Below are 21,919 nucleotides of genomic sequence, written 5' to 3'. Positions count from 1 at the left end.
GACACCGCTCCTGAAAATGGAACTGGGCTATTGCAAGTCTGTTTATGTCAACGAAACGTTGTTTTCCAACAATTTGGATCCCAATATTGAAAAAGAGTAACAACCCTGAGCATCCAAATTATTATAAAATTGTCCTAAAATAATGACAGAATTTCGTACAGAGGGTTCATCTGCTTTTATTTGCTTTTTGCTCTCGAATTGTTAGGGTTGGCAGCAGTTAATGCTTCCAGTTTTGTTCTTCACAAATATTAGGGAAACATTTCTTAAATGGAAACAGCCTCTCATATAATTTCATGACTATTACACTGAACTTAAAGAAAAAAAAAAAACCCTATTGCAGAAAAATAAGGCTAGGAAGGACTACAAAGAGGTCATCTAGTTCATCCTCCTCCCTAAAGGCAGGATAAGCAGCAGCTCTGGAATTCTTTATAGCTGGGATCTGTGAAATATGGAGTGACGAAGACCCCACAAATTCCCAGGCATTCTGTTCCAGGACTTGGAAGGCTTTCTCCTGAAGAGGACGGCCTCGTGTAAAACCCACCCCACCCAGGGGACGAGGGAGCAGGGAACACGGGCCTGCGAGGGACCACCCGGCTCTCCAAGCCCGGCCCCGACAGCCGTAGGCGTCGCGCAGAATCTTATTAACCTCTCTCTATTCCGTTATCAGACCGGCCTGACGAGGTCAGCCCCCACAAATCCCCCTTGCTGTCCTCCTCGCCACCTCACCCTCCGGCCGCCAACAAACACCTTGCTTATTTGCAGTGTTTGGGGGACATTTCGCCAGGCTGTGTGGCTTCTGTAACAATTCCCCAACGTTTTATTTACCCTCACCCCATCTTTTAAGCTCTCCCTGGCCCCACGAATTCCCAGAGACAGCCGCTGACGGTGTGGCTAGAACAGCTCCCTCATTAGGGACAGGTATTTGCAAAAATCCTCGTGTTTCTCTCTACTTCACCTTCCCTCGTCTTACTTGTCGCCGGTGTTAGCAGCTGCCTGACTGAAACATGATTTTTTTTTTTTTTTAAATATAATTTCTCACTAAAAGAGTCCGAGCAGAACCACCTGGTTTTTCTCTCCCTGTTTACTGACGCGCCCGTTGATGGTTCCTTATCTCCCACGCCGGCCGCTGCCTGTCCTCGCGCTCCCTCGCTCCTGCCAGCTCCGTCCCCTCACGCGCGCGCTGTTCTTTTACACTCCGTACCAGGGCCGGCTCCGATTCACGCTTTCTGCGCGCGTCCCCTACTGCGTTTCGCGATGACCAAGCTGATCTCGCGCTATTCTTCCTCCCTCGCTCTGCGTGGGACGGCCCGCAGATGTGCCGCCGGTCCAACGCCAAGAAGGAACCGGCAGCCCCAGGATGTCTTCCCTCGCCCCTTGCTCTCCGAGCACACAGCCGACCCAAGCTCACGGTTCATTCGAGCCTGCTCTCTCGAAGTGCACGGCCTTCCCTCGCAAAACCCACGCTTCTTCACAGTTAACTTTTGCCCAAGCTGCTTTCTGCCTTTGGTTTGTTTCCAGCAGTTGCCATCAGCCTTGGAAAAGCCGGAGAAGGCGTCAATACTTGCCCCAAAAACCTGCTGGGCACCCAATGCTCGGCCGCGCTGGCCTTCCATGGAAGGAATTAAAGCCTGCTGGCTGAGCCCTGGGTGCCTTGGCCGGCCACCCTCACAAATCCCGCTCCCATTCCCCTCCGCGACCCGGAGGGGGTCCTGCTCCGCCCCCGCGACCAGGCCGGCTCCGCGTTTCCCCCCTCGCTGCCCAGGCCGCCGAGCTGCACCCTGCTCCGGGCCGGCCGCTCTCAGCCTCCGGCTGCGACTCTGCTTCATTCGCCCGAACACCGAAAGCCGGGCCTGCCCCGCGGCCTGCTCGCCGCCCCCCCCGCCCCTGCCCGCACCAGGCCCGGCCCTGCCCGCGCTGGGGCGGGGCTCGCCGCGGCTCGGCCCCCGCCTCAGCCCCGCCCGCTGGCGGGGCGCTGGGGCGGCCCCGGCCGCGCAGCCCCGCGGCGGCACGGCGCGGCCCGGCCGAGCATGGAGCAGTAGCGGCCCGGCGCCTCGCCGCTCCGTACCGCCGGCCATGGGCGCGGAGCGCAGGGGGGAGGCGGCGGTGCCCCGCGGCGGCTGCGCCTGCGGCGGCGGCGGCGGCGGCAGCTGGCGGCTCTTCCTCGGCTTCTTCGCGCTGTCGCTGGCGCTGCACGTCCTGACGCTGGGCTGTTACCTGGAGCTGCGCTCCGAGCTCCGCCGCGACCGCGGCCCGCAGCCCGCCGACCCCCCGCGCCGGGACGGGACGGCGGCGGCGGCGGCGGGGCCGGGGCTGGGGCCGGGTTCCCCCGCCGGCGGCCGCCCGCAGCGGTCCGCCGAGGGCGCGGAGCGGCGACAGCAGGTGGGTGCCCGGGTGCCGGGGTTGGGGGGGACGGGGGGGGGAATTTGGAGAGGACCGGGGTTTGCCTTGCCTTGGCTGGGGGGTGCGGTGCCCCCGGGGCCGCCCGCGCTCCACCTGCCGCGACGGCCCCGCACAGCCCCGCTCCTCCGCCCGCCCCGTCCCGTCCCGCGGTGGGCGTCCCGCTCGCCCCTCTCCTCCCGGGCTGCTCCGGGTTATTTGAATTCCCCCCTCCCCTCTCCATCCCCCCTTCCAGGATGCATCAGCCTGGGCGGCGATGGCTCAGCATCCCCCTCCCCCGCAGTTCCTGACCCCGAGCCGTGCGGGACAGGTTGGGTTCCACCTCCCGGTTTTCCCTCGCTGGTGCGGGAGCCCCCGGGAGCCGTGGTTCCCGCAGGGATTCGCCTGTCCCGAGAGCTTCTGGGAGAGCGGGAGCCGAGCTGGGGCCTCTCCGCTCCCAAACTTAGCTCATTTTTTCCAGGCACGAACCCTCGCTGCGAGCAGGAGAAGCTGGAGGGAGGAAGGAAAGAGTTTCCTCCCCTTCGAGCCTCGCGCTCCCCAAAGGTGCCGGGTCCCTTTGCCGGGGGGTCCTGGAGATGCAGACCCCTCCGGCAGCGTCCCGGCAGCCTCGCCGGTTATCGAGGCGTGGAGGGGGGAGCGGGACGAAAATAGCTGCGATAAAGCTGCGAGTTTGGAAACTCTTCCTCCGACTTGGCAGCCGGCAGGCGTTCGGCTGCGCCGGCCTCGGCTGCTCCCGGGAAAGCCGGGCTCCTGCCTTCCAGCGAGTGTTTGGATTCTGCAGCTTCCCATTGTAAAATCGAAGGGAGCATTGAACCGGAGACAAACCGTGCGATCTGGACATCGCTTGGTTTTGGGTTTTTTTCCTCCCCTTTGGCGCTTGAGCGGTGTCAACGTAAAGCGAGTCGGAGCTGCTCGGTGTCGTGTTTGAATTCTTGGGTTGTCTCGTAATAGCACGGGGCTGGGGTTCCTTCCGCGTTATCGTGCTGCATCTGTTTAGTCTTTAGAGCTCTTCTTCCCAGCGAACGTACAATGAAATACCGGGGTAGGGAGTCGAGGCATTCATAAATTACAGCGTTAGGTAATACGGCTCTGGATGCGTACGAAGATCCGAGCGTGGCTCGCTCCAGCTGATGTACTCCAGATAAGGTAATGCTAATTATTTATTTCTGTGCTTTACATCTGGCCTGTTGGGCATAAGATGAAAAATTCTTTTGGACGTATTGAAGCAGCCGGCTGGCAGAGAGAGTTTCCTTGTAGTGAGGGCGCGCGAAGTGCCGAGCTGAAGGGGCAGCGCGCGGCTTGCAGCCTCCCCGCTGCCAGCAATAGCGCTCCGTTTGGGACCCGGTGCTGTGGTGATGGCTAATTAACATCAACGTGTAATTAATGTCATTTGTAGCCGTGGCGCTCTCCTGTTTCCTTGCCTTGAGTCCACGTGCGGCCAAAACCAGGCGCCTTCTGTGTCCGAGGGTGCGGTGAAGGTAGCCCTTCTGTGATTACAGCAGTGCGATGAGATGTTTGCAAACAGCCTCGTTAAAAAAGGTGGTGTCAGCAATTTAAAAACCTGGGCGCCTGTGGGGTTCTGAGCTGCTCTCCCGCCCGTAGCAGCCGCGCTGCGCTGCTGGGGAATCCAAAGTGCGGTCCCGCGCACGTGTGCCAGGAGATGGATGCTGATGTAAAATCAGCAGAAATTACTAAATTAATTATTTCAAGAGTCTAAGCAATGGCAAGAAATATTCCCCTCCCTGACCCTTTTTTATTTTGCCTTTTTTTTTTTTTTTTTCTTTTTTTTTTTTCCCCCTCCCCTTCCTGACCTGCAACAGGAGGGAGAGGAGCGGGGCGGGGGGGGGATGGCCGGGGAGCGATGGTCAGTGCTGAGATTTTTGGCAGAAATCTTTCCTGGCCACCTGCCAGAAATGACCTCATGACAGGAGTGAGATTTGGCAGGTCGATAACGCCCCGCTCCCCTGTCTTACAGGGTATCCGAATGTGTAACTCATTTAAGATACAAGGGCAATTTTTCATGGCAGAGGTTGAGGCATTGTAGTTCACATCTTTGTCCCAGAAGCCTCCGGCTGTTGCGTCACCGCTTTGGCTTCGGGATGAAAAGTTCGCTTTAACTCATCGGCTCGGCGATCGCTGCCCCTCTGAGATGCGGCGGCGGCTTTGGGGAGCGGTGGGGCGCTCGGCCTTGGCCGAGGCTATAAAACCGGAATAACCCCCTCGGATGGATGCGCTGTGGAATGCAGAAGTGATCCTGTCGGTGCGTTCGTTAGCGCTTGGCAGGCACTTCGCTAATGGCGAAGAACGGGCCGCAGGGTGCTGCGTGCTGCTCGTTAAGGTATTTTGTGCCCAAGCTGTTTTGTTGTCAAAAGAGTCATCCTTGTGATACTGGAGCCTCCCAGAGCATCATTCCCGTGCTTTTTCGCCAAGCAAGTCCATGTCGCGCCGCGTTTCTGCAAAAACTCGTTTTTCGCGAACGCGGGGTGAAGCGCGTGCCCTCGCGACGTCCCGAGACGGGCTTCGAGGCTGCCCAAGCCCGCTGCTTGGAGCAGGGTCGAACACCCGCCGCGTCCGTCACGTCGGGCTGCGGGGAGGGGGCTGTCTGGCGGGGGTGGCTGCCCGGGCAGCTGAGCAGGAATTCGGTTGCCAGGACTTCACCTTCAGTGGTGCCGGAGGTGCCCGCTCGAGGACCCCTCGCCTTTTTAACGAGGGCCGTACCCACTTACACCAGCATTCCTGCCAATGTCGTTGCTTTCCTGCCAGTGTTTTTAATTCCGCCAAAGCGATGTGTGTAATTCTTCATTCCCTTGGTTTTCCTCCCTTTCCCACCTTGTATCCCGCCGTCTCCGGGAGCAGCCGTCAGGGCCCTCCTGCTCCAGCAGCCGTTGGGCGCTGCGCGGCCCCGTGATATCTGCTTCTGAGAGCCTGCTGGCTCATTTGGTAAGGAAATTGTAGAAATAAGGCTTGAGAGGCGAGGCAGTGAGTCGTGGGTAAGGAAATACAGCCAGAGTGCGTGACTTACGCACGCTGCTTTTTGTTATTTTTAGTGAAAAAGCTTTACTCGAGGGGGAGGTGGGAAGAGATGTAGGGAGTAATAGATATTTTTTCTCCGTTTCCGGTTGAGACGCCGTGGCAGAGTAATTCTTGGTGAATTGTGTGGGGGGTTTCACCTGGAGAAGGGTTTTGCTGCCTGTTGGCCTCCATACCTGGCTGTGGGAAGGGACCTCGGCTGTAGGGGACAGATGGACGTCGCGTCGTCTTTCGTGCTTTGTCTGTTGTCCCCCTCGTCGGTTCTCGAAAGAGTGGTACAGTGTTTCTCAAAATGACGTTTTTGTCAGCTTAGCGTAAGTAGCTCTGTGCTGAAGCGGAGGTTTGAAGGTTGGGCAGAACGTTTAGGCGAGACCAACCTAGTGTAAAAGCGGAGGTGCTTGGCCATGAGGACACCTTGGTGTCTTTTGCCTCCCTAGTGTGAAATTGCAATTATTTCGCCCTTTCTTCTCCGTTCCGGCTCCAGAGCGCAGGTGCCATTTGCAGGAGGTGCTGTGAAAGGTCTGACGGGCATCAGAGCTGCTCCAGGGACTTCTCCCGCCCCGCGTGTACCTCCAGCTCCTCCGTGCGCGTTCGTCCCCGGGGCTGGTTCCCGCATCCCAAGGTGGGAGGCTGCGCCGGCACGCGATGGATCTGGGAAGAGCTGAGACCCAGCGGCGCGCTGAAAGGTGTGAGCAGAGTGTCTTGTTGGAAACGCGTCTCCAGCGTCAGCCTCCTCTGACGGGAGCCTCTGCGGGGCACAGACCCGGGCAGGGCTCCTGCTTCGGGGTTTCATAACTTTGGCTCTCAAGTGATGGAGACCCCAGGTCTCCATCAGTCAGCGAGGGTAAAAAAAAAAAAAAAAAAAAACCAAAAAGCCACAAAACCTGCAGCTCTGGGGTCTCCAAGCACAAGTTGGCTGCAGGTGCATCTCGCTGGGGAAGCCCTCGGAGCACTGGGGATGCTGCCTGAAATGGTGAACAGGACAAAAAGGGAAAATGTCCCGTCTGGGAGAAAAGAAGCAGTTGGAGAATATGAAATAGATTTGCAACTGCTGTTTCGAAGCTTGCGCCGATGTTGGGTGGGTCATCTGCCTGGGGAGAGCGCGGGCGGCCTCGCTGCCTGGCCGGTCGGTGCTTCCCTGTCCGCTCGGGAGCTGCTGCGGGAAGCTGGGGGGATGGAGATGGCTGGTTTTGGAAAATGCCTGCGGGAGTGCAAAAGGAAAGAGTAGTTTTTCCAGCCAAGAGCAGAGAAGGGAGAAATAAGAAATTAATTTGGTGGTGCGCGGGAAGGAGAGGAGGACGGGCTTCGGCTCCCAGAGGAGCGCAGGGATGCCGATGTCTTGTCGGAAACGCTGTCCTGGCCTCCGCCCCGTCCTTCCCCTTCCGGAGCGGAGCTCACCTGTGCGTGTTCTGTGTTTCTTAGTTTCTGCTCGTCCCACGAAGGGTAAGTACTGCGGCTTTGGGCAGGGGCTTTTTGTCGGCGCTCGTTGAATGCCGTGATGGGAAGGCTGTTGTTGCCAAAGCGAGCGTTTGACCGACGCGTGACCAAAGTCGAGGGTGTTTCCGCGATTTTTAGCTGAGTTAACTGGCAAACACTCAAACTGGTGTTTAAGAACACTCCGTAGCATTCCATGGTTATCTTGCGCTGAACCTCGTGGTACGTAGTGCTGTACCAAAACGCTGTTATTCTAACCTTTTAGCGTTATTTTCCTCACCACACAATGCTATAAATCTTCCCAGCTCTTCCATGCACGTGTGGTATCTTGTAACGCTAATTAAACCGCACTCCTTTTGCCCGCCTGCGAATCCAATGATTTTTCTTGACTGGAAGCCAGACCCCGAGAGCTTCGGAGCACGCGAAGCCCTTGTTCCGGCCTTATTATACGTTAACGACTTGATATTTTAATATCTTCCAGCGCTTTTGAGAGGGTGTTTTTGGAGGTGCCTGGCTGTGGAAGGTAACCCGTAGGCGGGAGGCTGCGGGGTTTTGCCGGCGTAAAGCCGCGAGCGGGCTCTGAAGACGTGCGATCTGTCAGAATTCATTCTGCACGAGTCCCGAATTACAGCGAGATTTGGATGCAATTTTAGCGTGGTTAACGGCCTTCATGGGAGGGGAAAATAAAACTCGTGCCGAGGCGCTTGCGTGTCGCAGCTGTAGGCGCGCTCTCGTTAAACTCTTGGGGAAGCGCGCTGGTTTTGTGCGCTGGCGGCGCGGGTGCCAGTCGGGCCCGAACGCTCCGAGAACAGAAATAATCACTCCCAGATGGGTGGGGATGAAAATGAGCTCTGTCCATAGGCACAAATGAAGTTCTGTCGTAAGTGCAAAGCACTAAATACGCGAGACCGCACTGATGAAGTGCCAGCGCTGTGACGCCTTCCGAACGGCCGGTGCCAGCATCCTCTGCCCCTCGGCCGCAGCTCGTCCTTCTCCGCTCGGGCCGCGCTTCCTCAGAACCGGCTCTCGCAGCGGGAGAAACCGAGCGGCGACGCGGGACGATGTGTTGAACGGCGTGGCGTTGCGTGCGTCCCGCCGCGGACACCCTGCGTGCAGCCGTGTCGGGGAGCCGCCGCGGTGGGGTTGTGGGCTCCGCCGTGACCAAGGTCAAACCACCTCCGTGGTGGCCTTGGGACCAGCGCCGATGCTCCTGGCCCTGCCCTGGGCTCTCTGGGGGTTTTCCTGGTTTCCCCATGGGAACGAGCTGGGTGCTGCTGCTCGCCACACTTCTTCATCACCTTTGTGTTGTCTTGTCCCTTCTCCGTTTTCCACTTCTTATTTTAAATGACGTTAATGTTGGCGTTCCTTCCCAGAAAGCGTTTCCTCCACCCTCTGCTCCCTTGCAGCCCCATGTTTTTGGTTTTTTTTTATTTTTTTATTCCGTGTTCTCCATCTCCATTACGGTCAGCATTTCTCTATAGGTTTGCACGTGTAAGGTTTTTTCTCTGTAAAAAAAAAAACCACCACCAAAAAAGCCCGAACACTCGGCACATGCAACAGGAGAAAAGACGAGCTCGCGGTGAGGAGGGGGCTGCTTGGGGGGGACGGAGCACGGCCTCGCGCCCGGCTGCGCAGCGATACCTGCTGAGCTGCAGGGGCAAGGTGTCAATGCAGCCTGCCTTGTCCAGCAGGAAAACAAATAATAATTAAAAAAAAAATCTTTGAATTCTTCCTTTTATTTTCTCACCCGTGAAGCGGCAGCAGCTTTTCCCGGTTTCCCAGGGAAGCGCAGGGCTGCGGATGCCGCGTGGGGCGAGCGCTGATGGCCTGCGCGTGGTCCTTCCCATCCTCTCCGCGTGCCAGGCTCGGTGAAATTAATCCAGGAAATCATTTTGGAGAGACTATTTCCTTCAGCCTTGCCAATAAGTTGCTGAGCTGCTGCTAACCTTAACCAGCACTTAAAAAGAAATATTTCCCGTGGGGTAGGAAAATAATAATTTTTATTGTAAATTATTAATTAATATACATTATAATAATAATTTTCCCATCCTATGGGATAGGGAAACAGGGTAAATAATTTCGGGCTGCTAGCTGGGGCTGTGGCCGACCTGCTGCGACACTGAGGGGACCCAACGGTTCAGACCCAGAAATGGGGTTTTTATATGGCAGGAAAATCGGATCGGAATCAGAGCTGCTGGCCGGCCGCTGGTGAGGTGCGCAGAGAAGGTGGTTGGGATTTAACCGCGGCTGTTAATATCTTGTTAGTGATAATGAAGTGAAGCCGTAGGCTGGCTGCCTTTGAGCTATGGAGGGCTTGTCGGCGCTTGCTGAGGCGGCGTTAACTCTTGCCGGGCGATGCCGGGATTGAATCCCGGCTCCCACGGCGGCGCAGCGGGGTCATGGCGCTGCTGGTCCCCTGCGCTGCCCGCCGACCCGTCCCCCTCCCTTCCCAGAGCCCTGGTTGTTCTGCAGGTCCTGGAACTCAATTTTGAGAGCCCAATCACAGGAGTAAACTGCACGTGGAGGGTTTGAGCTCAGGTCTAGGGATTGGTAATTTTTGCAGCGTTTCAGCAGTTTTCTGGGCTCTGGTAGCAGCAGGAGCAGGTAAATGACAGGAAAAGGGCTTCTCCTGCAGCATTTCTGCAGGAAAATGTTCCTGCTGTGGCGGTGGTGGCTTTGGGGCGCAGGATGCTGCCGCAGCGAAATGGGCTGGGGGTGCAGAGTCGCCCCGGTGGGGTTAAATCCTGCTGCTGCCATAACTGCTGGGAAAAAATTGATACCCAAGCTTTTCGCAAGTGCGGGACGGGCATCCCGGGATGTTCCTGGGCTAGGGTTGTTGGTGAACCACAGCCTGAGCTGAGCAGAGAGCGTCCCTGAGGGTCACTGTGCTGGGGCTGCTGAAGGAAAACCTGGATCACCTCAGCACCGTCCTGGGATTGCTTGGGGTTTGGGAGGCTTTGCTGGTTTTTTGGTTTGTTCTTGTTTTTGCTTATCTTCGTTTTACTGCCAGTGTGGGAAATCCCAGGAACGCTGCTAGCGGACAAGGCGTTCGGGCAGCAGAGCTGGTGGGAGGATGGATGCTTCCCTTCTAGGCCGCGTACGTTTCCGTGAAGGAGTTTCCTCTCGTTTTCCCTAGCAGAAGGTTCAATACGCCGCAGGGTGTTGCAGCAGGTCTCCGCTTCTGCCGATGCGGTGGAAAGATTCAGACTTGTTCTTCAGCTGTAGTGATGCTGCTGCCTCGGTCGAGGTAGGGAAAGGGAATGTGTGCAGGAAAAATCCTGGGAGTAAAGCCTTCAGCTGAGCCTGCGGAGGCTCAGCACTGATCTTACTCAGCTGCGCTTGGCCTCTGTGTCTAGCGGGACGTTGCGTCGATGAGACGTACCAAACCTTTTGCTTGTAGGGTGGATTTTCCTCAGGAGACGGAGGGAGCCTCTGCGCTCAGTGCTCACCTGGGTGCTCGTGTTTTTCGTCCCTGGGGACCCCGTATCAAATCGAGCGCCGCAAAGCTGTGGTCCCCGTCCCGCGCATCGCCGCTGCGGGGGCTGTTTCTCATTTTGGGCTCGACAGCGGTGACAGACGAGGTGGGGTGAGCCCTGCACCACCGTGCCGTGCCGCTCTGTGCCGGGCTCCATGGATGCACCCTGCCACCTTGGCATCGCTGCAAACGTCCCAGCCGGCGGTGAAGCCGCGTAGCGGGGAGCGGCAGCCGGTGCGCCGCTCTGCAGAGGGAAGCAGCACGCCCCTAATAAAAGCGGGATCCGACTTCAAACAAATGTGTCCTGCGCAGTTGTTGTTAGCACTCTGGTGTGCGGCTGCGAGGCTTGGACAATTTATAGGCGCCGCGTCGAGCGCCTTAGTCGGTTCCATATGTGCCGTCTCCGTGCGCTGGCTGGTACGAGTGGGTAGGACGAGCGCTCGGAAGTCGAGGTCTTCAAGTGTTAAATACAAAGCGTTGCTCCTGCAGGCTCAGCTCTGCCGATCCAGGCGTCTGGCGCACATTTCTAACAACAGGCTGGATTTGCCAAAGAAAATTATGCTCGATACAGCAAATAGCTGTCAACTCTTTCCTCCCTAGGCTGCCCGCATGCTCCGCTCTCGCTTTTCAGAACAACCAGGCTGTCTGGAAGGGATGCGGGAGTGACGGTGCCTAGCGATGCTTCCCCTCGCTCAGCAAAGCCCCGTCCCCTTCCCTCCATCCTCGCAGCACCCCGGCACCCACTGGGTCCCTCCGCAAACCCGTTGTGGGGTGAGGGTCACGCCAAGCTGAGAATAACTGGAGTTCTCCTCCTCTGGCACCCAAATATCAGACCAAAGTATTCAAGAGGGGACTTCGGCTGAAATATTAACTGGCTTGTTGATGTTTAATGAAGACTTCTGGGCTTCTGAGCGCAATTGCACATGGGTGGCTGCAACTGGGCTCGGAAGAAAGCCTCCAGAGCCCCCCCGGCCGGTGTCCTTCCACGTCATAGACCGTGAGCTTCTTTGCTCTTGGTCCCTCCTGACTCAAAACCATTTCATCTCCCCAAGTCTGACGATGCTGGAAAGGCAGATTTATAAATGGCAATTCTGGTAACGATCGTCGGTGGGGGTTGTTGGGGAAGTTAAACCTTCAGTTGGGTCCCTGAAGGTCCTGCGCGGCTTCGGGCCGCGTGTCTGGATCAGGTACTCAAGCAGTTAAACGTTCTGCTGCTGGGGTAGCAGAGCAGCGCCAGGTATCTTCCAGGGGATCCAAGTTTGCTCTCTGAAATCTGGCAAACAGCACAAATATTTATGTCGTGAGCAGAAATCACGCCCCGAGGCGGCGGCTGACGGGGAAGGTCTCCCTGACATGTTTACCTAGCAATTTTGTTTGCGTTAAGTACGCTTTCTGAAAAAGCCCCAGCCCCGGAACAATCGCTGCGCAGACCCGCAGCGTTTTGTGAGCTGATGCAGCTTCCAGATAACAAATGGGTTTTGTGCTCTTTGTTTGACTCCTTGGCATTTAGTGGTTAATTAGAGCGAGGCCAAGTGTGTTAGCTCAGAAAGCAGAGTTTTGAAAGCCCTGGAGCTGAAAGGTTTTGAGTTCTGCTTTTTACCGTCAGTCTGAGGCTGTTGAAGGCGGGCGAAGCAGGGGTTTAGAAACGACCGAGAGTAAACATTTGTTTTGGACAGCAAAACATTGAGTTTGGAAAGGGCGAGAGGCCGGAGGGGAACGGCTTGCGCAGCCCGCCCTGCGGGACGGGTGCTGAGGGCGCTGTGCGAGCGTCACCCAAAAACCCAGCTCTCCACCCGCATCGCCCTGTCCTGGGACTGGAATTGGCTTTAAGTGTTACTGGGAGGAGGTGGGCTGCCGTGCCGCGCGTTCGCCTGCCGCCCCGTCTGCCCTGGGCCTTTCGCTTGTTCGGAGGAGGAGGCAAAGCTGTGTTTGTAAGATGTAGGGGCACTCTGCCACGAAAAATCAATGGTAATTGTTCAGGTTGTAGAGCGGTACAGTTAGTTCTGACCCCGCTGTTCCTCTCTCTTTCGGTATTAATTTGCGTGATGCAGAAAGGCATTGACATGACGTTGGTCCAAGAGACGTCTCGGATGCTCAGTTAACGCTGGCACGTGTGATACTGAGCAATAAAACATCGAACGTTGTCTCCAAGCATGGCCTTAGAGGGTTGTTGTACAACGAAGGGCATAAGAAACACGACACTCAAACTGTGCTTCCTGGCAGAAGTGCTTTGCAGCGGGGAAATTTCGGTCTGGTTGGGGTTGCTTACATGCCTTTCCTTCCAGCTGAAGGGCAAGTGACGCTGCTAGCGTTGAACGTTAGTAGCTGACATCTTCACATGAAACATGCCTTGCGTCTCCAAAATGGAGTTGGAGTTACTGTTCTTGCAGAAATTCTTCTTCCCATGTCTTTATTTTCAGCCTTACCCCAAGATGGACCCCAACGAAACGTTCATGCCAGCAAAGAGCTTGGCTGTGAAGGAAAAACCCAGATCAACTGCGCTTCGGGGCGAGGTCTGAGAAAGAGCAAGAGAATGCTTTTAGGTTTTTTAAAGACCAACGCTCTGGATTTGAGTATCTTGGACTCTTGTGGGAAAATGTTATGGCGGTTACCGGCGCTTTAGAGAGCGAAGAGATTGTCCGTGTTGTAGGCGATGCCCTGTTGGTCCTGCGTCCCAGGCAGCTGCTGCTGTGCTGGCTCTTAGGTTGGTTGATGTGGCTGGGCTTGGTGTACGAAGGGCTGGCACACCTTAAGACGAGTGATTTGGGAAGAGCTGGTGTAGGAGGCTGTATTGATGTAGGTTGGCTGAAAGCTCGTGGAGATGTGTTTGGCAGCTTGAGCTGCAGGAAGGATGGACGGTCTTGCATGGTGCTCAGCTTTAGCTTTAGGTATAATGAATCGGAGATAGTGAGTTGGTGGTTGGTTTGAGTTGAGTCTGGGCTCTTCCTCTACAGAAGGTTTTTTCCGACACAGTCTGCCAGGGTAGTTGTCCACAGGGAAGAAAGAGGGGTCAGTCTGTTCAGAAAGTGCCAATGGCTTCATCCGCAGAAGGTAGCGGAGTTGGGCTCTGTTGGTAAGGAGGCTTCAGTGACACGTTGGACTTGATTGCATCTTCCAGTGTCTTGCTGGTGTCGTTACCTGCTTGAGGACCCACCAGCAGATCTGCAGGCAAGGTGTTAACCAACAGAAATATAAATGAAACAAAATATAATAAGGCAGAGGGGAGAACCGCAACCAAGTTTGGAGTGCTGGGTGAAGCAGTGCGTGGTCCAGGCTGGGGCTGGAGCCACGCGCTGGAGATGTGGGACCGGCCCAGGGGTGCAGTTGGTCTGATGGAGCTGGGACCAGCGAGTCTGGGGAGAGCTGCGAAGAGCATTGGCCTGTTGTGAAATAATTCAGCTTTTGGTGAACTCCTCCCTTCTGTTCACAGCTCTGGTGTCTCCTGGATGTCGAAGAATGAGCACTTTCTAGTTTTGTGCTGTCTTTTCTTGCTCTGTGCGTTCTTGTTACCCAACGGCTGAGTATTTCCTGTGATTACTGGGGGCTCTGGACTGTGGTGGTACCTGATGGCAAAGAATTCCCTAGATTCAACTTCTGAAATAAAGAAGATCTCACAATAATTAATCTCATGGTTAACGATTGCCCGGATAGGTGTTTGGTCGTGCGTGGGGGGCTGAGCGCGTTGGATTTTCCTGTCATGCCCCGCCTTTATTTCGCGCTGTGTCGGAACCGGTGACGGCCTGGCCTGGCCGCAGCGGTTTGGGAGCGCTCGTTGTCGTTCTGGTTGTGAGGGGGTACCGTGGGGGTCACCTGTCGCTGGTGAGGCGGCCGGCCGTCCGCTGTTGTTGATATTAACCCGTAAAGCTCCTCGCTGAGCTGGCTGCGTGGGAAAGCTCCGTGGCGTTACGTTCATGAAATATCCAGCACCAAGCTTTTCTTTGGGGACCTCAGGATCACAGCCCTGCGCCTTGGAGTAAAGGAGGCTCCAAATTCATTCACGGCTCCAAATCCATCACCCCCAGGCCGAGAGGGCTCCCGTACGCCCTCGCCTTTCCCGGGGCTCCCCGAGCCCGTGCCAGGCTCGTGCTACAAAGCGATGAAAAACGCTGGCCTCCAGGGACCGCAGTGAACATCTATAGGATTATTTAATTTTATTTTATTTCATTAGCTCTCTACAGTGGCTGAGGTTAGCCGAGGCGACGGGAGGAAGATGCTGAGGGCAGTAACGAGCGGCGAGCCCGGCGCTGCGGAGGTAGGACGTACAGTAGGAGAATAATGCCCTGCGAAGAGCGTGTGTTTGTGCCCACAGCCATTCAGCTCAATAATCCCGCTGTCTGTATCGACTTACAAATGAAAGCTTGCAGTAATTTGGAGCAGCATTTGAATTGTGAGGGGTGGCGATGATGCTGAGCTTGTCTTTTAATGCTGAGTTTAGAGTCTTTGAGGTTTGGATTAAAAAAAACTTCAATGAAACCACAAAAAAGACATTGGAAGCATAACTGAACAGGTGGAACAAATTTGTTAAATCTGTTATTGGGAAAACAGCAACTTGCTTTTAAGAAATAAATCAATCTGCAGCTCGGCGTTTCATAATGAGGAGTGGGATAGCAAAATCTAAAAATATCTACAAATGAGAGCTAGCGCTCTGAAGGAACAGATCCAAACTGGGATAGAATGTTGCCCATTGTGGTGACAATAAGGATTTTAAAGTTCATTGAGATCCTTGCTGTGATGCAGATGGGACTTGAAGAGCCAGCGCATTTCACTTGGCCGAGCCCAGTTTTTATTTGCATAATAACTTATTATATGTATTGCCAGTAGCGCGCGGAGCCCCGGGTCGGGATTGGGAAACCGCGATGAGTTCATACTCCTCTGCCCGGCGAGACAATGTATTCGGCGAAGAATTGGGAGGGAGGCGTCTCTAGCAACTAATGCGAGTGATTATGGGCTTGGAAGGGCAGGAAGAATCCCGGCCTGAAACCCCGGCTTTGGGATGGGGTGACCCAGCCTGTCACCCCTGCTTTGGGGTGGGGTGACCTTTGTGTGTCCGCGCTCTTCTCGCCAAGTGCCGTCCCAAGGGGTCTTTGTCCCGTCAGCCGTGTTTGTCCCCGTCCCCCAGCACCTTATTTTAATAAAGGAGCTTATCCAGGGGGAAAATGTGTGCATCCAGGGGGAAAATGTGTGCATCCAGGGGGAAAATGTGTGCATTGGCACCTGGGTCGTCAGGAGACAGACACCGCGGCTGCACTCTGCGTTCTACTGCTTTTCTTAATTTCACCTCTGCTGTTTGGGCAGCAAAACCAACTCTCCTTCCATCCTGCTATCCCACAGCCTCATCCCGTTCCGCAGCGTCTTCTTAGCGTTATCCCAGAGTTTTCCTTCCTCAGCTGAGCCCGAGAGCCCTGTCGCAGCCGGCATTGCCGTCGGCTTTCGTGCTCTGTCGTATCTGTCTTTGCTCTTTGATATTCTGCTGAGGGCTTCTCCGCGCAGGGGGGGTTCTTCTCGCGAGCGCCGTTTCAGAGTAGCTGCTCCGAAATAACTGAATCCACATGGACAGCTGTTGCTCAGAGGGGAGTAGGTAAGTGCATCCATAAAGCTTCGGTTTTCAGCCAGAGGGAGCGCGGCCGGTGCAGCTGGTGCCGCCGTATTCCTTCCGCGGCAGGTCGAGGTGCCCTCGGGGTGCTGGCCCGCGTTGGCTGTGCTCAACGTTGGTGTTTGGCCAGGAGCACTGGCCCAGGGTGCCCAGAGAGGCGGTGGATGCCCCATCCCTGGAAACATTCCAGGCCAGGTTGGCCGGGGCTCTGAGCAACCTGATCTGGTTGGAGATGGCCCTGCTCCTGGCAGGGGGGTTGGACTGGATGGGCTTTGAAGGCCCTTTCCCACCCAAACCCTTCTGGGATGCTCTGAAACGAGCCGGGGCTGCCATTTTCCTTTGGAATTGGTCCCCAGGGCTGTCACCGAGTCTGGGAGCGCAGGGAATTGCTTTTGCACGGCTGGGATTCCCTAAGCGTATTGCAACACAGCTTTCTGCTCCAAACCTCACTGCAAACTTAAAGGAATTTTTTTTTTTTTTATTTTTTTCTCAATTGCTGGGCTTTGGAAAGCCAACTGGTAACCATCATCAACCTGATTATTAATGTGCTGGGCTCTGGAAGGCTCCTCGGCTTTCAGAAACCCCGCCTGTTGCTTTCCCGGGGAGAGGGGCTGCGGCGGCGACTGCGCCGCCTCCTCCCGCTGCCGCTGGACGCCCCGCTCGCCTTCTGCTGCCCCGCTTTGCGAGCGCTCTCTGCATGATGCTGGGGCCGTGAGACAGCGTCGCAATGGCGATGGGCTGCGCCCGGCAGCCCAGGGCAGGGGCTGGGGGGGACGGGGCGCCGGGGGACCCGCTGGCCGGGGGCCACCGTGGGCTTTGGGCCGCCGGGAGCGGGCACCCATGGGTGCTGATGGGGGTGCGGAGTCTTTCAGGAGTTACCAAGCAGTCGCTCTGGCCACGCCGTCAGCAATTTTTAATTTTTTTTTTTTTTTTTTTAGGTTTTTTTTTTTTTTTTCTTCAAGGCCAAGGGGTTCGTGGAGGCTTTGTGTTCCCGCTTTGAAGCTCGGGTCTGAAAGTGTTGTAATGAGATTTTATTATGTATTCTGGCAAGGTCTTGTTATTTTGTGTGTGGATTTATTGTATAATGAACTAAGTGATTTTGAAATGTTTTGTGCAACGGTTTTTTGGAAAGGACATTGTATTTTGTTTATGCGATGTGTGAGTTTTTATGAAACTTTATTTAGCTTTTAGCAAGAATAATCTTTATTCAACAAATAGTGCAAATAAATCTTTAATTGAACAAATATGTGCCAACTTTCAAACACAGTAACAAACAATGACATGAAACAAGGAAACTTTGGAACAATATACAACTTTAAACATAGTATAAAAAAAAAACCAACCCCAAACCAGCCCAGAAACCCTAACCGAGCAGAATTTGGGCTGTGGAGCGGGGCAGCAGCTGAGCGCACGTACGTTTGGGACCTGCCGAGCTGGAGGGAGCTCGGTGCCCATCGGCTTTCGGGGGGCGCCCGGCGGGTCGGGGGGTGGCGGGTGCCCCCCGCCCCGGGCGGGGTTCGGAGGGGGCCGCCGCCGCCGGCTCGCGCCGGGCTGCCGGACGTGACTGGGCTACGCCAGCGCTCGTAGCTGTGGGGCAATGTGGAAACGTGGTCTCCAGCAAAGCCGGCTGTCTCCGCGCCCGCTCCGGGAAACGTTTCGTATACGTCCCTGTCCTTTCTCAGCCCTGGCCCGGGACAGCCGATGCTCCCCGCTCGCGGGGGCACCTCCGGTGGGGTTGGAAACGGAGCCCTGCCCGGGGTGGGATGCCCTGTGCCCGGGGTGGGACAGCCGTAGCTGTGTCGTGGGTGATGACAAAAGGGTCTGGATGTGGTTGTTCTTTCCCGTAACTGTGACGCAAGGCGCCGTGCTTAGGTGGCAGCAGTCCCTCCTGGGCCCTTCTCCCCCTGCCTCAACGCGTCCCTGCTGCTGAGGTCTCCATCCCTCCTCTGTGAAGCCACCACAACCTGACTTTTGGGGCCGTTCACTCCTTCGTAAGTAAAAACGTTGGATGTCGAAATGCGGGTCGCTGCTGCCGGCATCCCGTTCTGCCCCGGCTAGCGATGGGGCCATCCCGGCCCTCGGGACGGGACTCTTCTGTCCACCGTGAAAGGGCTTTGAAGGAGCGTGGGATGCTGAAGGGAAGTAGTTCCTGACGCCTGGGCGTAGGCATGCTCACAGCGTTTCGTTTTCTAGGGTTTCCTTAAGCCACGTCCTCCCGCTCTGCTGAGTTTTACTGTGAAATCTCCTTTCAGTTGTTTAAATGTCTTGGTCAGGAGTAAATATTTGCAGTTTATTCTGTATTTCTGTAGAAAGAGATTACAGAATTAAATTTCTCCTCTCTAAAACATAGTAGTTTCCAAAAACCCCTTCTTTTGCAGCCTGCTGAGTGGCCTTTATTCCTCTTTTTGCCTCCGGGGCTGCCTCAGCGCCCGTTTCACTTCACTTTTCTGAGCGGCAGTCTGTAGGGAAGAAGGGCAGAGTCACCTTTCTGTTTGTTTCTCTGTTAGTCTGATTCTGCTGGCTTTCCTTCCGTCTTCCAGCACCTCAGCTGGGTTGTGCCTTTCTCCTCTCATGCCGATAATTATCCTGAAGTACGGCAGGAGTTTGTTAACGAAGATGCTCGTATCCCTGTGTGGCTGCTTGTAGGATCCCGGTACAGAACACAAAATCTCTTGTCTGTTTGTGGCAGGAGGAGACCAAACTCTGCTTCTCAGTGGCTTCCCTACACTTTCTAACCTCAGAAATACCAGGAATATGAAGCCTGATATTGCTTATTTCTGCGGGCAGGCTCGTGTAGCGCAGCCATTGTTATGGGGAGGAGCGTTTTCAGCCCTTCCTTGGCCTTTTCAGCCCCTGGAAATGTTAACAAAAGAGCTTTTCTTCTAATAGTGAGCAACGGAATTGGGTGTTAATGAAAACAAATTAATTCTGAATGGAAAATTCCTTCTCGTCTGTGTTGTGCCATTCTCTTTTTAGAGCGTAAACCTACCAGATCTCTCTCTAGTTGCCCATACTTTTCCAGGAAGAATAAATGAGGCTTGTGTTTCCAGAACTGTGAGCTGGAGGCATCCAGCACCCTTGCGTTGAACTGGCCCAACCTTCTCCAGCCCTTCTGCCTGACCCCAGAAGGGCACAACGCCGCCCTTTTCCACATGGCTTTTTCTTTGGGTTTGGCCTCAGTTGCTTTGTCTCGCCAAGCCTCAGCTCCTTCCCCTTTCTTCCGTGTTGTGGTGATTTTATGAACCTAGAGAATCTGGTCAAGGCTCTTCCCTTTTGGCTCCAAACACAGGCGTTGCTTTTGGTTTCGAGCTGTGTTTCCAACGTGGGTGGACTTCGTCTTCGCAAGAGCTCTGCAGAGCAGGAGGAGGCCAGTTGGGTTGGGGACTGTGTCCCCCCCAGTTCATAAACGACGCGACGGTGAAAGAGATGTGGGCGCAGAGGAGCCTCGCTGGCCGAAGGCCGCAGCAGAGGGTTGCGGCCGAGCCACGGTTTTGAATCCAGATCTCCTGGCGTGCTGAGACACCGTGCCACCGCCTCCAGCCGGACCTGTGTGACTCTCCTACCGCTCTCGTTAGCCGTTCTTGCATCTGAAACCGAGACAAAAGGCCAACTGCAGGGAGCAACACCTGCGTGTTTTATTTTGAAATCCGTATTAACTTGTGAGATCAATGGGTTGATGTCATTTGCACCATGCAGCAGGAATCGAGGAAAGCCATTGATGTGCCAGATGTGGGGTTGTAAAACCCGCCGCCTCCGTGGCTGCGTGAGAGCGGAGCGGTTGGCGGGTGTTTGCCCAGGGTTTCTTCTCTTGGGCGAGGAAAGTAGGTAGGGAGCTGGTAACTGGAAAGGAACGCGCTCTAAACGTCATTTTCCTTAGGTAGGACGTGGCTGGAATACATAGAACGGCCAGTGGTGGTGGTAAGGATGGAATTTATTGATTCCCAATATATATTTTTTTTACTGCTTACCCTCTCCACTAAATGGGAAGTTATAACTCCCCTTAGGACCAAACCATAAGCGTCAAAGCGGTTTGTCCATGCTGAGCTGGTGCTCCGAACGCCGTACAGCCACCCCGGCAGAAAGCGAGCCGGGGATCTTGCTGCGCGGCCTGTCAGGAGCCATCCGTAAGGAGAAGAGCCGCATCCTCCTCTTCTGGACGAGCCACCCGAAAGGTGGGAAGGAGCATCAGCAGCATCTCATGCTGGTGCTTGGTGAGCCCCAGCTGGTTTGGAGGTGGGTGCAAGTTAGGGTTGATGAGGTCCAGAGAATGGGGCCAGTGTCCTGGCAGGGCTGACGGCTGGCTTTCCCTCGGATAGCCGGCATCCCGCGCAAGGCTTGGCTGGCAGCAGCGCGGCCGTATTTCATATCAGCAAATCAGAGCAGCCATCACCTGCTCCTTGTTGGAAGTGGTAAGTCTTTTCTGGCTTCGTGTCAGCGGTATATCAGGCGTGGAAGCGTGCTGGCAGGCAACCTTCGTCTTTCTCAGGCTTTTTTGGATCATGAGGGGAGGATCAACCACATGTCCTCAAAATCCTGCCTATCCTTTAGCTGTCCTGGAGCACAGCAAGGAAGGGTTTGCTGCTCAGCTCCGTGTCCAGGCTCCTGAATCTCTCCTGGGTCTCCTAAAGACAGAACCATTTCGGGTTTCTGCTCCTGCCCCGTGCCTGGGTGCCTCAGCCGGGGAGCACGCAGCTGGCACTGGGCGCGTGGTGGGGTTTTGGCAAAGCCCTTCCCTCCGACGGTCGCCGGCCAGGCCAGGAGCTGGAGTTCAGAGCTGTCACCCACAGCCTTGCGCCTCTCCATCCCTCCTGGGTCAGTATTTCTCCCTTGGGCTGCAGGCTGAGGGCAGGTTGAGGTGAGACCGTGTTGCGTGGAAGACCAGAAAGGCACCGAGCTTGTCCTGCAGGTACTGGAAGGAGTGAATGTGTTTGACCTTCTGCTGTTTTTCCCTGAGAAAGACCTAAGAAAGGGGATCAGGGCTGCGTGACTTGCAGAACGTCAGTTATTTGCATAAAAAAATCACTTATTTGCACCAAGCTTGATGTCACGGATAAGAAGAAATGGTGAGCAGCGCTTCGTGGTACCTGTCGAAAATAGCGTGGAGGAAGTCCTAACTCCAGATGTTGAGGTTTCCAGTTTCCATGTCTTTGGTTTCAGAGCATCTGCGTGCTCCAGGATCTTCCTTTGGAAAGAATGCAGCCTTCTGCCTTGGCGCTTGCAGCTTGCGGTTGCTGCAAAGATCCCCATCCTGGGTTAGGATGAAGAGTCTGATCTTAACCTGTGAGTCAGAGCACGCACTTGAGCAGCATCTTAATGAGCTTATGGTTCAAAGCGATTTATTATCTGTTGTAACAGGCCTTTTATTGCACTGGAAGACTAATTTGCATTGCTTGTTGTAATTAGTGCTGTAAAATGTTTAAACAAAAGTACAGATAGAAATTAAATTTACAGACATTGAATTCAATAGCATTAAAATAAACCTTTGATTTGTTTTCCTCCTTTGGCAAGAAAGTGATTAGCTCAAATTAAATTTATGGAAAGCTCTCGACGTGGAACGAGGGGTTTAATGGAAAAAAGGCCTCCCGAAGTGCCAGAGCAGCCTGAGGAAGAGCGCCGCTCTCACTCGGAGAAGGCTCGGAGAGAAACTTAACTGTTTCGGTGTGAGAGGTGCGTGCCGCCGTACCCGAGCGGCACATCGTCTGGGGTCACGTCGCGTGGAACTATTTCGCTCCAGTGCCCAGGTTAACCATGACATCGGGTTAAATGGAAGAGGAGTGGGGGTTATTTGGGGGTTGGGGGTTTTGTGTGCTGCTTCTCCCTCTCCACCACTGCCTGTCCTCTCGGCAGGGCGGCAGGCATCTTCCTCCGGCCCTGCCCTGTGATGGCCAAGTCCCCTCCTGCTGCAGAGCACTTTTTCCCCTGGTAAAGTCTGGTTTGCACTGGAAGATGCTTCGATGTGTTTGTCCTCAAATGAAGTCATCAAACCCAGG

General features: G+C 55.2%; 1 protein-coding gene across 6 annotated transcripts in view; it reads left to right on the top strand.

The window, feature by feature from the left end:
• The first annotated feature begins 1,990 nt into the window (after nucleotides 1-1,990).
• EDA (ectodysplasin A) overlaps nucleotides 1,991-21,919 on the top strand; it is a 63,872-nt gene continuing 43,943 nt past the window's right edge. For all 6 annotated transcript variants that reach the window (XM_086756545.1, XM_086756543.1, XM_086756542.1 and 3 more), the window contains exon 1: nucleotides 1,991-2,379. In XM_086756545.1, coding sequence (XP_086612671.1) covers nucleotides 2,074-2,379 — 306 coding nt within the window. In that variant the 5' untranslated portion in view covers nucleotides 1,991-2,073. The remainder of the gene's footprint in view (nucleotides 2,380-21,919) is intronic.

The sequence above is a fragment of the Chlamydotis macqueenii genome, chromosome 11 (genome assembly GCF_036417535.1).
Source record: "Chlamydotis macqueenii isolate bChlMac1 chromosome 11, bChlMac1.mat, whole genome shotgun sequence".
Classification (NCBI taxonomy): Eukaryota; Metazoa; Chordata; class Aves; order Otidiformes; family Otididae; genus Chlamydotis; species Chlamydotis macqueenii.
Note: the sequence above shows the minus strand (reverse complement) of the source record. Positions and strands in the feature narration are given on the sequence as shown.